The sequence below is a fragment of the Gadus morhua genome, chromosome 12 (genome assembly GCF_902167405.1).
Source record: "Gadus morhua chromosome 12, gadMor3.0, whole genome shotgun sequence".
NCBI classification, from domain to species: domain Eukaryota; kingdom Metazoa; phylum Chordata; class Actinopteri; order Gadiformes; family Gadidae; genus Gadus; species Gadus morhua.
The window spans coordinates 28,246,107-28,262,516 of record NC_044059.1 but is presented as its reverse complement, the minus strand read 5'-3'; the positions used below and the strand labels follow the sequence as shown (position 1 = coordinate 28,262,516).

Here is a 16,410-nt window from a genome sequence, read left to right as displayed (position 1 = left end):
GTACAGTAGCTTAGCCTTGAGAGCTACTTTATTTCCGTCGGCATAATGTTTACTCAACATAATCAGTAGGAAGCTATGGGCAACTGTAGTCTTTTAATGCACCATGCGTGACATATTGATTTATGTTGTTGGATTGTTCAATGCATCCTCAACAGGTAGAACTGTTAACAGCTCCTGCTTTAGAGGGCTCCGACGGGTTATGCATTAACATATTGCAGTAAGCCTGAATCCTGAATTAAACCATCCTGCTTCGAGTTGGGGAGACTCATTGAATGGGCTAGAAGCCACAAATAAATGTCAGCATAACAAATTAAATAAAACAATAAAATATTGTTTTTAATGCGTCCAGCTAAAGACTAGAAGAGTTAAACATTGTAGATAACATCCAACAATGTTGGATAACAATGATCAGAGTTTTCTAATGCGAGTTACGGATGTCAGACATTTCTACTATAGCTGCGCTTTTATTTTGAAAGAGCGCCTCCTTGCCGTTTCCGGGTGGGAGGGTAGCGCAGTCAGCTGAATCATGCTCGGAAATATTGATAACAAGCTTCTGTTCTAAGACTTTTTCTGGTGTAAAAATCCGCTCGGTGTATCTTCCTTCCACTAGCAATATGGTGAGTGGCTGGTTTTGTGTGTTTGTGTTGTGTACGTGTTGTGTACTTCTGCACACAACTCACATGTGTGATGCTAGCGTTAGCTAGGGGCTACTAGCCTCACTTATTGTGGGGACTGGTTTGGCTCAACTGATTGTTTAGAGATAGAAAACAATTAATGTCTGGGTAAAAGTAGCACTTTTTGAGATACTCGGAGGAATTGAACTCTGTTTGGCGATATTAAACATATTTTATGAGGATCAGATCAACATACTGGTATATCTGATCTATTGGTTCAGTGTCATCTGTCAAGCCAGGTGGTTCAGTTCACTCCTGATATTAGTTTGGTATCGTGTGAGTGAATGGGTTCGGATCCCATAAAAGCGGAGTCATCTGCATTACAGGAACCACTAATATGACAGATTTAGTCGTTTGTTCATCTGTCATTATCTTTCTCTCTCCAGGTGCCTACAGACTTTAAAGCCGTGATCAGGCGATTCTACGCCCTCCAAACAGAGCGAATAGAGGCGTACAGGCTCTTTGAGGAGTAAGTCGGGATCCTAGGTTTAAGCACATTCAAGGAGTCAACCAGTTCATAAATTCACCAATGAATAACAAATTTGCGCTTTTAATCAATAATTAAAAGTATTATAATTAATAATATAAATAATACCGTGTGTGTGTGTGTGTGTGTTTTTGTATGCGTTCTGTATCGACTGTCTCTGTGTGTGTCCAGGGGCCATGAGGCGTACTTGCGGACCGGGCCCCAGTACGACTTCGACCACTACAGGCAGCTGGTCCACGAGATCACGCAGGCCTTCCTGGGCATCTCCTCGGAGGTGCTGCGCATCAAGGAGCAGCTCCAGGGGGAGCTGCGGCGGCCGGACCTCGCGGAGCACATCGACGCGCTGCAGCACAAGGAGAAGCAGAAGCTGGACCTGGTGAGAGCAGCTCTACTCACCCTGTCATAGTAGCTCTGTGCTCGTGCTGTCATAGTAGCTCTACTCACCCTGTCATAGTAGCGCTCTACTCATCCAGTCATAGTAGCGCTCTACTCATCCAGTCATAGTAGCGCTCTACTCATCCTGTCATAGTAGCGCTCTACTCATCCAGTCATAGTAGCGCTCTACTCATCCAGTCATAGCAGCTCTACTCATCCTGTCATAGTAGCGCTCTACTCATCCAGTCATAGTAGCGCTCTACTCATCCAGTCATAGTAGCGCTCTACTCATCCAGTCATAGCAGTGTCCTACTTACGCTGTCATAGCAGTGGTCTACTCAACCTTTCATAGCAGCTCTACTCACCCTGTCATAGCAGCTCTCTACACAGCCTGTCATAGTAGCGCTCTACTCATCCTGTTGTATCAGCTCTCTACTCATCCATTCATAGCAGCTCTCTACTCATCCATTCATAGCAGCTCTCTACTCATCCTGTCATAGCAGCGCTCTACTCATCCTGTCATAGTAGCTCTACTCATCCTGTCATAGCAGCGCTCTACTCATCCTGTCATAGTGTTGCACGTTTTACTAGGATTAATGGCGTTGTTAAGTGGTAACATTTTCCTAATATCAATATTGCGTTTGGTCAAATAATTATAATGTACGTTTTTCTGAGAGGTATCTATTGTGAGCTTATTCAACTAAACGTACTGTCCTCATCATTCTGGTTTTGATAAGCGAGTCCATTTGTTCTAAAAGCTGTTCATGCAGCACTTACGTAATCCAATTATTGTAAGTCACTTTGGAAATAAGTGTCTGCTAAATGACTCAATGTTAAAGATCGGGGTTGGATCATTTGAGAAAGTAGTGATGATTGAATGGCAATAATAAATCCACGACCATGCGCGGCTTATCGTTTCACCACAAGGTGGCAGAGTTCCGGTGGAAAAGCATTGCTTCCTATGCTATGATGGCTAACATATCAAAATGAATTCCCCTGTGGGGGTTTTATAAATGTTGTTGTTTACATGAAATTGGTTTCCTACTTATCTTTTCCCGGCTAAAACCCGACAGCTAAGCAAAAAAGGCAATTTCTTCTTTTTTTGCCATATAATGTTAGTCTTTGAGGTCTGGCCTCTTTGTATTTTCTGGTTACTGTGAGTTTAAAGAACGGCCGCACTCATCCTAGAAGCTATTTCAGGCCACGACTCGTCCAGTCGGACCACAATGCCGTGGCTCTTCTCCCACCTTTTACAACGGTCTGCATTCCATAAAACGCTCAACCGCACTTTCTTTGACGGGCACTAAACCTCGTTTATGATACGGCTGATAACAATACGTATTCGAGTTACAAACGCGATACATCACCATGTGTGCGATTCCCCGGCGGTTGTTAAAAGAAGCCTTTTCGCCGGTTGTCCGTCTCTCCCCTTTCGTCCGCGCTGTTGAAAGCCGACGAATGGTTTGCACGTGTGTGATGTGATGCACCTTGTTAACAGACAGCCATGCTGCAGATGGCCAGACAGAGGGCCCAGGATCACCCAGAAGAGGAGGGCTGTCATGAGAAGATTCAGGAGATCAAGCAGGAGTAAGAACAGCCGTAATAGAAAACCTCTTTGACTTTTACTACTTTCAGCCCTCGCTGGCCCCGTTCCCTCCCTCTCAACTCCCGCTTCGTGCACTCTGCCTCGCAGGCTTCTGCTAAGGCTCTGCACGGGAATATTGAGGCCTCCAAACGTTCACAGACCCACTGGGCCTCGGCTCTGGGATGTTTAACTCGTTTGGATTGTTCAAATGTCTGCAGGAAACCTGGGAGCTCCAGTGTTCTTTGGTCTAGAGGGGGGGAGGTATTCCCAGAGTGGCTCCTGGAGCTGGGGGGACATGCAGACTTGTAGTTGTTTCTGTCGGAGGTGTCTGTCTGTGTGGTTGTGTGGATGTGGCTAAAATGTGCCCCTCTCCCCCCCCCCCCCCCCCCCGCCCCCCCCAGCATCATAAAGACCCAGGGTGCTCTGGCGGAGATCATGCAGGACTTCAAGTACGACTCGGAAGAGTGTGATTGACAGCTCCCTCTCTCCACTGGTGCATCCCCAGGATGTTAAAACAAAAGGGGGGTGGAGCTAAAGTGATGGAGCGGCGGATGGACTCCTCGCTCCGCCCCCGCTGCCACCTCCCTGGTGTCCCACGCGGCCTGAATCCATCCCCCTGGCCCCGCCTCCATCCCCTGGCCCCGCCTCTCTACTGCTGCTCTCTCTCTCTCTCCTTCTCTCTCTCTCTCTCTCTCTCTCTCTCTCTCTCTCTCTCTCTCTCTCTCTCTCTCTCTCTCTCTCTCTCTCTCTCTCTCTCTCTCTCTCTCTCTCTCTCTCTCTCTCTCTCTCTCTCTCTCTCTCTCTCTCTCTCTCTCTCTCTCTCTCATGTAAATATGTTTTCTTAGCGATACACAAAGCTTGTTCAAGCTGTTTTTTTATAGACACAGATGTTGACCTTAGTTATTCAAATTAAAGCAATAACATTCGAACACGTGTATTGTTTCCTTTTTATTTTGTATTTATTTCAAATATATAACTTAAAGAAAAAGATCCTTAAATATACAGTTTATAAAAAATATAAGACATATATAATGGTCTTTGGGCAGAACTGTGAGTGACTGACACAATCGAGTATTGCTGCTGTGTGAGTAGGTGACAGAAGCGTAACCTTTAAATCTGATTAATGTGCAATCTGATTCCTAACAGAACTACAACAGTCTTTCAAGGCCTTTTTTGCTATACTCTTGCAATATTTTTCTATTCATTTCGATATTTCTGTTAGCGTCATGAGTGGCAAGGAGTGTAACTTATTTACAGAAGGCATTTAGTTTGGGTTTAAATTTTTTTTACACTTTGCTAAGTTTATTGAGAGTATATGAATTTAGATTTGTGATTACTATGATTATGCGATTTACATGACAAGTGAACTCTGAATCTAATACGTTTGAAATAGTTGTTGGCTTAAGCTCTAAATGGTTAGCAGCTAATGTGCTGGTGATCTCATTCCCTGTGAGGTGGAAGTGCTGGTCGCGATCAGCGTTCAGAGTGTAACAGAGTACTCTACTCCATTTCAATGAATCCCTGTTCTCCGAACGGCCATTTCCTGCTCCTCTCTTGCGTGTGTGAAAGCAATCTGTACCGGTCAGTTCGATATAAACGTGGTTTGCTTGCCACCTCTTCCAACATAATAAGACGCAGACTGCTGTTGGGGCAGTTGTGTCTAGACATTAGGAAGTGATGGACAAAAATCCTCAACATTATCATTAAATCCAAGGGACGGTACATGCAGGGGAATTCCTGATAACCTTCTCTATAGTTCTTTAGATCGTTTTTATATATTATACAATCCAATACTACCTACCTCCAAAAACATGACGTGATGCATTTTCCCCCTAGTTATTTATCTAAACGGATTCAGGATTGGGCTGTAGCGGGATGAATTGATGCACTCGAGTACATTTGTTTACATTCTTTGAGCAGAATATAATCCATTTGTATGGGTTTTTGAGATTCCACCGTCATCAAAATAACCTCCTGCTTATCTTAACCAACGTTTATAAAGTAGGTTGCAGGGCTGAAAGCTCTTCACTCAAACAAACTGTTTTTCGTGTGTACGTGAGACGGAGGAAGCTCTAAAAACACAGATACTGCTAGCGGATCCAAGAGGGATTTGACTTTCCTAATCCTGGTACGCCAGGCAGAGACACACGCAGTAAGTGGGAGGCGCCTCGCTTCCCCTCCGTTCTCTCTGTTCCACATGGCCTCTTCAAACTGAAGGTGGAGTCTGTCCAGCCGACGGGGTCCACGGTGACCCTCGGAGCCAGAGGACCGGACCCTTCACAGAAGGCGTCCCCTCTGAGCACCGGGGCTGTCGGCGGGCGGCTGTGATGCTGTTCTTCATTTGTAACTCTCCAGTTGTGCCATGTCGTGCTACGAGTTATCGTCTTGAGGCATCTGGAGGTGGGAGCGTCAGATGCGTTATGCTGTTACACTGATCAATGTTGAGGACGGTAGTTATGATGTGGATCACAGCCTTTGGGGAGAGTACACTATACAAATGCCTTTCCTCTTAATTCAGTTCCCCTCTATTTCACAAAGTACAAATCTTAACTGCTCCGATGCATGCCATTCCAGGGCATTCAGAAATCTTCTTAGCCGAAGCACCCGCCCCAGGAACCCAAAGACGCGACACTAGAACCGAGCTGGGGAGCGACAGAAAGTCAGGTGGGTTCGATGAGTTATGGACAGGATTAGGGCGTCCTTCCAGGGGACGCGGCCCTGAGAGCCGAGAAACAAAGACAGCAGATCCGGCGGCGGGGGCTGACATTTGGCCTGAGTTATGGTTTGAGAGGAGCTCCTCACGTCACCAGGAAACTAGACCCGAATGGAAGGCATTACCACGGGCTGTTAATTACATTTACATGTTCAGCCCTCTTTGTTGTGGTCGCCGGTCAGCATCGTAAGTTTACATCATTAAATGTTGGTAGTACAAGGAGAGCGCATGGCTTTGAAGAGAGTGAGAGTGAATCGAGAGAGACAACCCTGCACTCCTACATCGGACGCCGCAGCGAACGCAGACCAAACCACGCCCCCACCTGATCATAAAGCATCAACTGGAACAACACAGAACCAGCAAAGCGGAAATCTGCCGTCTCTCTGCCTCTCCCGCGGCTCACCGCAGGGAACCCAGACCCAGAGTACGCAAAGTTCACAACAACCATCACGGGCTATTTTAAATGTGCGAGATAATGCATGTGTGTGTGAGTGTGTGTCTGTCTGTCTGTGTGTCTGTGTGCATGCGTGTACGTTTGTGCGTGAGACAGAGCATGCGTGCGACAGAAAGACTACCACTGTCTACTACACACACAAGGCTGCGTTGTCGTGTCACATGCGATCCCGACTGAAACCTGGTCACCCGCTGGAAGGTCATGGTGGCGTTGGGGGGGGGGGGGGGGGGGGGTGCGGGTGCGAGGGCAGAGTGAGTGGCGAGGGGAGCATCTCCTTACCTACCTGGTTGCGCGCTTTATGCGTCTTCTGCTGCCACACCCGCCACTGGTCGTACAGTTTGATGGACATGCCGGTGCAGCCGGTGGCGTGCTTGCGGACCCAGCCGAAGAACTGCTTCAGCTCCCGCCGCAGGGTGGAGTTGGAGGGAGGTTCGCTGCTCTTGGGCTCACAAGACTCGGCCTGAAGGCGCCCTGGTGGGGGGGCGGGGGGCGGGGGGAGGGGGGGGGGGGAGACGGGGGGGGGAGGGAGGTGTTTTGAAGGTTACAATAAACAACATGTTCGCTAGAGGTGGAGCGCTGATGTGAAAGTCTGCTCGGTCAGCATTGTGTGGGCGAGCGAGAGAGACGGTGGAAGAGAGAGAGAGGGAGGGGGGGAGAGAGGGAGGGGGGGAGAGAGGGAGACGGGGGGGAGAAGGAGATGCTTTACCACTTGGGATGACAAGTGAAGATTCATTCATTTGTTTGCTTTATCCACCTCCCTATTTGTATACATGTATACTGTTTTTTATGAACATACATGTCGAACTCTGTGTAAAGTCTTTGTCAATACTGTGTAAAGCTAGCTTTGCCAGGTTGTGTACTCTGGGAGGGAGCACAAACAGAGACCCAGAATTCGAAAGAATTGCAGTTTTAAATTACACGCAGGAAGCCAAGAACCAAAAACTAAGTTATTCCGATTTGAATCTCCAAAGCTTAGCATGATTCCTCAGAATGCCCTGGGAAGCAACATCACATGTCCGATTTGAATGGAACAGAATCTCTGCCAATGCGCTGTCTTCCAAATCTTAGCTTCTACTTCTGTTTCTCATTTGCCTCCATAACAAAGTGGACTACAGCAAACATATTAACAAACATTTAAAATATGTCTTGGGGCTCTTTATGACGAGGTGAAGGGGTTTGTATAGAGTTGGAGGTAACTGTGTAGGGGGGGGTGGGGGGGTGACTACAGGGAGCCAAAAGGCAGCCGCAGTCGGTCCGCCAGCCAAACAACAGACCTGTTAACTACTTCCTCTGTGTGTAAGAAAATGCCTCGGGACCTTTCTAACTCATTATACGTTCCTTGTGGTCCCGAACCTGTTTCCACTCTGGGCCTACAGGTCATGTGCAGACTTCTGACAGACAGCCACCACTCGACTTGACCTTGTGTTTGAAGGCGAACGAAAAAGATCAAACTTCCCCCCCTGCCTGGCCTTTTGCCATCTGATTAAATCCTGTTAGGCGACCTCCATCCTGGAGGCCACGGCTCTTCATTTGCGGCTAGGGTTTCCTGGAGGGTCACATGTAGTTTGGATCTGTTTCTGTGGGCTCACATGTAGTTTGGATGTGTTCCTGTCGGGTCACATGTAGTTTGGATGTGTTCCTGTGGGCTCACATGTAGTTTGGATCCTTTTTGCTCAACCATTGGGGGATACACAAATTAGTTCTTTTTTGGCGTCGAGCCGCAGAGAGAGGGTGATAATTTGAGAGTCGAGTCTTAAACATCGCGGAGAGTTAAGAGGATTTAAAGGGTATTTTGTTTACAAGCCCCCCGTGGAAACAGGTTGATGACATCAAACACACAGATAATGAGGCTTTCATGTCAAACATTTCCGAGCTACTGCCAGATACCTCCATGAACACAAACTCCCACCTGGGTGGGGCGGGAGCGCAGAACATGTGATAGTGATCAGGCGGGGGGGGTTGGGTAACGCAGTGTTCCCCAAACTGGGAAACCCAAACTGGGAAAACACTGGGGACCCATTTTTATTAAATTACAAACCATTGCGACCCAATTGACAACAGTACAGAACTATCGAAAACATGCTTCTTGTAGAATGTTTTTTTTTAAATGCTCATGCCAAACCGGTAGGCTTGTGTCTAAGGGCAGCTATTGTTGTCAAACAGGAAATCAATCAATCAATTCGTTAACCACATAAATGATCATGTCATTATATTATAGTCTACCAGTCATACCTTTGGAGGCATTGGTATAAGTGCCTTTTATAATTGGTCGCTATGTTTTTATTCTTATTTATGTGTGTGTTGTCTATTTCTTGTATTGTATGTTTTTAAATGGACCTTGAGTCTAATAATAAAAGGATGATGATGATGATGATGATGATATGATAAAACGTTATCAATCCCCCGGGGGAGAAATGTGGTTGTTCCAGCAGAGAGAAACATACAGTCCAGGATCTGTAGAGACAGATAGACAATAGTGCCAAAGTATTTCTGAAGAAAAAAGAAGTGCAGTCTTTGGGAAAGGCTCACCGGTGAGGGGGGTGGAGGCGGCAGACTCACCGGTGAGGGGGGTGGAGGCGGCAGACTCACCGGTGAGGGGGGTGGAGGCGGCAGACTCACCGGTGAGGGGGGTGGAGGCGGCAGACTCACCGGTGAGGGGGGTGGAGGCGGCGGACTCACCGGTGAGGGGGGTGGAGGCGGCAGACTCACCGGTGAGGGGGGTGGAGGCGGCAGACTCACCGGTGAGGGGGGTGGAGGCAGCGGTCGCGTGACTCCAGTCGCTCCAGATCCCCGGCTTCCTGGAGCCGTAGATGCCCACCGGGTTGCACCTGACCTGGACGAAGTACACCGTCCCGGGCCACAGGCCGCCCAGGAGGCAGGAGGTCTGGTTCCCCACGTCGTCCACCACCTGGGAGGACGCCCCAGGGTGAGAAACACAAGCACGGACCCACAGAGAGGCACTGCACCCCTGAGCCAGGACCCGCGCACACACATGCATGAGCCTATCATGAGCCTGTATACACACACACACACACACACACACACACACACACACACACACACACACACACACACACACACACACACACACACACACACACACAAACAGAGCGGGCTATCACTAGCCTCCCGGAAACTATGGACTCTGTATTTATCCAAACTGTTTTGCGACCCAGCCTCAATCCATCTTCGCTCCTGGTTCTTGTCTTTCTGTCGTAACGGAGAAAGTTACGTTTTGGGAAACTTTGGGACACATTTATCGATCCAAATCTTAACACATTTACACACAAGGAGCTTTGCTTTAATCCCAGAACACTTGAGTGTAGCCGCGGCTCATTGTGAAGTACGTCCTAACCGGCGATGCCCCTCAGTGAGCCCCGTGACAGCGCCCGTGTGCTCGCAGGCCCGCTCACCTTCCACTCCTCGCTGTCCTCCAGACGGTACCGGATCTGGTACTTGGCCTGGAACAGGAAGTCCTTGAGCGCCGGAGGACTGGCCCAGTGGACCCTCAGCTGGTCCTCCTGCTCCCCCACCCGGCTCACCGCCACACTGTCCGGGGGGTCCGTGGTCACTGGGGGGGGGGCGGGGGTTACGTTAGGGTTGCTTAGGGTCAGTACTGACGTCACACAGAGGGGGCGGTGTTGAGGTGCTCATCACAGGTAAGTAGCAACAGCTGAGGGGGCAGGGGGAGAGTTTTAGACTGAGGTAAGAGTCGGGAGAAGGAGAATAACCCGAGGGACTCGCGCTGCTGATCAAGGCGCGGGCAGGTCAGCGGGACCGACGGTTCGTCCAACCGGGACGAGGAGCCGGTGCGGAGTGTGAGAGACGGACCTGTGGTGAGTACCTCGCACCCAACCCCTAGATAGGTTAGATTGCACTCACCCAGGGGAAGATTAGGAACTATACTCAAGTTCAGCACAGCACGTAGGGACAGACTTAGATTACAGGCTGTCTACGGTCAGCATCGTAACACCGGGGTGACCCCCAAAGGGTGTGAAGACCCCCCTGTGTGAAGACCCTCTGGTCTTCACACAGGGGGGTCTTCACACCCTAACCCTAACCCTAACCCTGCCTATTTGAAGATTTGTCATCTTCTTGAGTAAAGCATGTGAAGGCCCTTTGGCTGTCTTTAGCCGTGTTCGAAAATCGTTCCCTATACACTCACTCACTATTCCCTATATAGTGTTCATGATATAGTGCACTATATAGGAAACAAACATACGAGAATTCGGACACTACGCTGAACATTTCTAAACGTCATTTGCGTCAGTAAATGTGCCGGGTATTTTTGTGACGCAGACAGATGCGCCCACATCATGTCAACAAACCGGGCACTCACGAGGAAAGCTGGAGGTTGTATTGATGTTGAATGTTACATTTCCATGTTCAAGTTCTTTTTAATTAATTTTGAATGTTACATTTTACATGTTAAATCCCACATAAATTGTTAACACTTCTAAACGAAAGCCGGAGACTCCAACTTTAAATGTATTTGTTTTCTTCTTCTTCTTGCTTCTTTTTCTCCTCCGGAAAAACACGACCGCATTGCATTGTGGTATACGGGAGTAACATGTAGGGTACATCGTATGTACACTCAAATTTTGGGTATTTTAAGTGCACTATATACTGCATGAAATTAACCACTGAGAATCCGAACACCACTACAAAACGGCGAGCACCCTATATAGTGCACTATATCCATGATAGGGAACGATTTCGAACACAGCTTTTGTGTGTTGTAGAGGAGCTCACCGTCGTTGTGCTTGCTCCTCCCTCTCTCTCTCTCCTCTCAGGTGGTTTCTGTTGGGTAGGGGGGGCTGCACATTCAGCTGGTAGCAGATATAAGGATCACCATTCTGCCCATGGCTCTCTCCCGCTCCAGACACCACTTGACTTTTATGACACCATTCTTTTTGGTTAGCTTCTGTTTATCGATAAATGATGATTACTTTTGCACTTGGACCTTGGTGTGTCTCCGTATTTGTTGTGGCCAAGAGCCGGGCCGTGACAAGCATGAAGGAAATTGGGAGGATTTTGGAGATCCATCCACATTCCACAGTGTATACGATGTTTTGGAATCAGTCAATGACCTGCTGTAATGTCGGTTGGATACAGTCCCATGTATCTTATGAAATATTAAAATAAATATCGAAGATAGAGCACTGGGATTTGGTAGGACTTCTCTTTTTTTAGTTTCTGATTACCCCCAAAATGATCTTAAATGCCATAAGCTGACACACTACCTTATTTCCAATAAGGCAAATGTAAATAAACCCCATTACGTTACGAAGGCATAACTTTATCTTGTAGTGTAGGATGGGAAGGCTTAGACCGTCTTTTGGGAAGCTCGGGAATCAGACCAATTCCTGATCTCATTCCTCCTCTTCAATGTACTGGCCCAGACAGAAGTGGACTCTGTTCCGAACACTAAAGCTGCTCCCTTCGCTGCGATATAAGGCTCGTTAATGTTGGAGTGGTTGGAAGGGGCGCCAGAGACAAGGGGAGGATTCAAGCAACAGAAAAGAGAGGAGAAGAGATGCCATCGCATTAAAACCTAAAGTGTTCCCATTTGTTGCTGCATTGTTGTTGGGCTCAGTCGTGGCCTTATTGGGTCGATCGGGCCCCTCCCAAAGGGGACAGAAAATCAAGACAAAAGAATTCCAGATTATTGCTTCCGTGATTGAGGGGACACTGAGGCCAGACGTTTTGTATCACGGATAATCCTTGTACCTCCCTCCCTCCCTCACCCTCCCTCCCTCTCCCTCCCCCTCCCTCCCAACCTCCCCCCTGAGCGTACTACCCCACTAGCCAAGTTAGCTAACCAAAAAGAAATATAAAAAAAAAAAACCTCTCTCTCTCTCTCTCTCTCTCTCTCTCTCTCTCTCTCTCTCTCTCTCTCTCTCTCTCTCTCTCTCTCTCTCTCTCTCTCTCTCTCTCTCTCTCTCTCTCTCTCTCTCTCTCTCTCTCTCTCTCTTCTCTCTCCCTCCCCCCCCCTCCCTCTCTCCCTCCCCTGGTCTCTTCCTCTCCTTGTCTCTCAAAGAGCTCCCTTTTTACGACTTTTGGAGCGTCAGCCAGAACCCATTAAACATGTATTAGGGGTGGATGGAAGAATGCATGAAGAACACCGGAAAAATCCACCTCTAGAAAGTATGTCAACCATATGCAGAGGAACTGGAGACAACAATTAAACAGAACTCTAATAAAACTGAATCCTCAGAAGGGGGGGGGGGGGGGGGGGGGGGACAGTAGGCGTGCATTGTGTGCGTTCGCAGAACTCACCCACATCCAGGATGTCGAGGGAGATGACGTCCGAGGTGTTGGAGCCGAGCTGATTGGCCGCCTCCACCCAGATCTCGTAGGGCGTGAAGAGCGCGAGGTCTCGCGGGATGTGGCAGGAGTAGCGCTGCTGGCCGGCGCTGTAGACCTCACACTCCTTCTCCCGGCCGTACCACCTGACCGGGGGGGCAGACGGACACTGTGTCACGTGACCCCTGGACGCCCGATGCATAGACCAATCATTGGGCTCATTTTGGTTTCGATCAATCATGCTGCAGATCTTTAAGCGTGTAATTGGCTAACAACGATCAAAAACTTGATTACATTTCTGTGAAGCTTTCAAAATCAAGCCGTGTAGACTGACCACTGTATAAATATACGCATTAAAAGTGCCTTCTAAAAGCTTTAACCACACGCGCAAATGTGTAGGAAATGTCTGTTTCCTGGTTTCCGCATTCAGACCGCTGGGTCCGAGGTTACTCTGATTATCACTGATCGTTACACAGTGGTCGCTGTGAGAGTCGTAAATCTGATCCAGGTGCAACTCTCTGCGGGAAAGACTGAGTGCTGTGAGGAGGAGGAGGAGGAGGAGGAGGAGGAGGAGGGGGAGGAGGAGGGGGAGGAGGAGGAGGGAGGAGGAGGAGGAGGAGGAGGAGGAGGAGAAGGAGGGGGAGGTGGAGAGAGAGGAGGAGGAGGAGGAGGAGGAGAGAGATGGAGGGGTGGATGAGGGAGAGGTTTTGGAGGAGGAGGAGGAAGTGGAGGAGGAGGAGGAGGAGGAGGAGTAAGGGGAGGTGTGTGTCTTGGTATGTGGCTAGGGTGGGCTGGGGTCACCTGAGTTTATACTTGAGGATGTACTGGGTGGGGATGAAGGTCTCTCCCTCCCCACCGGGGCTCCACTGGCAGCTCAGGTCCTTGGTGTTACGGGACCAGCAGGTCAGGTTGACGGGCTTCTGGGGAGGCACTGCACCGAGCGGGGGGCGGGGGGAGAGGAGAGGAGAGGGGAGGAGAGGAGAGGAGAGGGGAAGAGAGAATGCTAAGCGAGGGCTGTTCCCATTTTGTTTAGATTTCACAGATAATAACGTACTCTGGTTAATTATTCTGAGTGAAATCCAAATGGACAACTTGTTTTTATGCGCTTCGGTCTTTCTGTCATTTATTAAATACAATTTAATTTGGGGCCCTTAGTAAGCCTCCCCCAAAGCCCCCCCAGAGTGAGTGATGTTTCCTCCATCATTAACGACACACAGCAAAATAAACATTCGGGAATGGATCGAAACTTGGGATTCGGAACTAAACAAGGATGTTATTAACCCTTTACATATAAATAAAATCAACATCTCCCTCCCGGGGCAGTAATCACGATCACGTTTTACTCTTTAACGTTTCTCGTTCCTGATTTTTTGTAAGATTTCTTTTTGCATTTTTATGCTTTGAAGATGGAGTGAGTCAGACGTGAAGGTACGGGAGAGAGAGAGTGAGACGTGCAGCAAAGGACCACGGGCCGGAACCGAACCCGAGTGGCTGCGGTCAGGACTGGGCCTTGATGGTACGGGCTCTACCCGGGGCGCCCCTAAACATTATACGGTTTATGGTTTCAGGTCCCTTGCCCCGGACGAGCCCCCCCCCCCTGGTGACTTACTGCAGACGTGGATGCAGGAGCCCCCACCCCCCCCCCCCCCCCCCCCCCGGTGACTTACTGCCCACGTGGAGGCAGGAGCCGGCCAGCACGCGGCCATCCCCCGCGTGGCAGACCAGGTTGTCCCCGGAGCGCTGCTGGGAGCCGTTGAGCCGCAGCAGCGTGACGCTCAGGGTGCGGCCCCCCAGGGGGGCGGGGCTCCCCAGGGGGGCGGGGCCGCTGGGGGGCAGGCGCCGCCCGTTCAGCGTCCAGTAGAGGGCGCCGGCCTGGAGCTCCGCCCCCGCGCCCAGCGTGCAGGTGACGGTCAGGCTGGAGCCGATGAGCAGAGCTGGGTCCTGGGGCTCGATCACAGCCACCGCTGTGGGGGGGGGGGGGGGACACACACAGGCACACAGGTACGCACACACACGCACACACACACGTGCACGCATACACACAGACACACACTTACACATGCATGCACAATCACATGCGCATGCACACGCACACACACATGCACACGCAAGCACACACACACAACCACACGAGCATGCACAAGCGCACACACACACACACACACACACACACACACACACACAACACACACACACACACACACACACAAGAGTCCAATTATCGAGTGGGTTTTGAATAGGATCAACATAACATTCTGTCCGCCCACCCAGAGTGTAACATGTCGGCAGACCATCATCGACCAAGACAGATATTAGAGTAACGTAAACAATGTAAATGTCCCTTGTGATACCTGTAGGTGGTGCTGTCACTGGGTTTAGATTATTAGGTTTGAGTTGCTCTTTAAAATACATAAACAATTATCGTGTGCAGATTTTGAGAATAGGTCCCATTTCATTGTTCAAAGATCTCGAGTGTTGGCTGTTATTGTGCACATATTCACAATCACCACACACTGAATTCAACATTCGGCTGATCACGTGAAAGAAAGATAAAGTATGAGAGCAAGTAAATACATGAATATAACATTAAATAAAATGTTGAGAATATTGACATTTTATAAAATAATGAAGTTATTATTTATATATGAATACCAAATAAATAATAACAATAATAATAATATAGGGCCATATGTCATATAAATATTTAACAAGTTAAAGTAAACTATGAAGTAAGAATTGTATGTCGAATGTTATAACGAGTCACCACCATGCATAACAGTTGGTTAGTTAAATAATGTTAATTATTATTATTATTACATGCATACATATCAATACGCCTGGCTATATAAATATAATTATCGTAATATTTGATATAGTTTAGGATAATATGTTCTATCTATCTGTATTTACCGGGTATTGTTTAATCCCGCCTAGATAATCTGGTGTTGTAACTCAAAGTGACAGCTCCAGTAGATTTAGTTTATTTTTATAGAGAGACTTAATCTGAAGGGTGACGATAGGAGAGGAGGACACTTCAGGTCCCGCTGTTCCTCCTGTGATGGTCTATCAGCGCAATAAAAAATAACGGGTCTTCCGTTACAAACCCCCATAAAGAGTGCGGTATACTCACGCGTGGTGGAGAACAACACGTGAGGTCCGAATAGGACGAGGAACACCAGGGACAGCATCACACTTCACGGCGGTCCGTCCTCGTTTGGAGCCCTTTCCTTCTTCCTCCTCTTCTCCCCTTCCCTGTTTCCTTGGACTTCAGGAGGAGAGTCGTGTGAGTGAGAGGCAGGTTTCGCAGCAGTCTGCTGGGGCGCGTAGTTGAGGACGGGGGTGGGCTAACTTCTACTTGGAGAAACTTTTGGTGTCGGACCACCAGGCGCGCTGCTTCGGCGTTAAGACTGCACCTCACGGTCCGGGGATGTGGCTCAGAGTGGACTCTGCGCTGTGCACGCCTCGAACCCGTCAACATTACAGTTTATACTCGATGCTCCTCCCTGAAGTCATTGTTTTGCCCCCACCCATCCCCCCATATATGAAGCACAGCCCTGATGGTTAATAGGCTGGGCGCATGTTAATGACAATGCCAATTAACCAATGACGTCTTGCTGGGCTATAGTCCATCACCTCGGGAGATGTTTCCATGATACAATGACGTAGTCCTGGTGCTGTTTACGTGGACTAATGTCTCTACTGTTTTTCATTTCTCCACATTTTGCAGGAGTTTGCGAGCAGGTCTGTTGGAGCTAGTTGTATACGTGTACAGTTTATGACAGAAAAAACAAATAAAAACATATATTTTACATCTAG

General features: G+C 48.7%; 2 protein-coding genes across 2 annotated transcripts; one reads left to right on the top strand and one right to left on the bottom strand.

Moving 5' to 3' along the window:
* Positions 1-463: 463 nt before the first annotated feature.
* rex1bd (required for excision 1-B domain containing) lies at positions 464-4,047 on the top strand. Its single transcript, XM_030373287.1, has 5 exons — positions 464-617; positions 1,061-1,143; positions 1,333-1,537; positions 3,035-3,123; positions 3,523-4,047. Exons 1-5 carry the CDS (start codon positions 615-617, stop codon positions 3,593-3,595), a joined length of 453 nt encoding a protein of 150 aa, XP_030229147.1. The 5' UTR covers positions 464-614; the 3' UTR covers positions 3,596-4,047.
* crlf1b (cytokine receptor-like factor 1b) lies at positions 3,878-16,147 on the bottom strand. The gene is made up of 8 exons (XM_030373285.1): positions 15,725-16,147; positions 14,262-14,558; positions 13,396-13,525; positions 12,568-12,740; positions 9,702-9,859; positions 9,028-9,196; positions 6,572-6,759; positions 3,878-5,515 (listed from the first exon to the last, which is right to left on the bottom strand). Exons 1-8 carry the CDS (start codon positions 15,780-15,782, stop codon positions 5,492-5,494), a joined length of 1,197 nt encoding a protein of 398 aa, XP_030229145.1. The 5' UTR covers positions 15,783-16,147; the 3' UTR covers positions 3,878-5,491.
* Positions 16,148-16,410: the final 263 nt, after the last annotated feature.

What these genes read in the sequence shown, in the direction of transcription:
- crlf1b (XM_030373285.1), bottom strand. Translation starts at nt 15,782, where the DNA reads ATGCTGTCCCTGGTGTTCCTCGTCCTATTCGGACCTCACGTGTTGTTC. An exon ending in CTCCTGCCTCCACGTGGGCA is followed by an intron (nt 13,526 to 14,261) that starts GTAAGTCACCGG and finishes CGCTCGGTGCAG; the next exon opens with TGCCTCCCCAGAAGCCCGTC. An exon ending in CGCATAAAGCGCGCAACCAG is followed by an intron (nt 5,516 to 6,571) that starts GTAGGTAAGGAG and finishes TCCCACCTCCAG; the next exon opens with ATGCCTCAAGACGATAACTC.
- rex1bd (XM_030373287.1), top strand. An exon ending in GCGTACAGGCTCTTTGAGGA is followed by an intron (nt 1,144 to 1,332) that starts GTAAGTCGGGAT and finishes GTGTGTGTCCAG; the next exon opens with GGGCCATGAGGCGTACTTGC. An exon ending in ATTCAGGAGATCAAGCAGGA is followed by an intron (nt 3,124 to 3,522) that starts GTAAGAACAGCC and finishes CGCCCCCCCCAG; the next exon opens with CATCATAAAGACCCAGGGTG.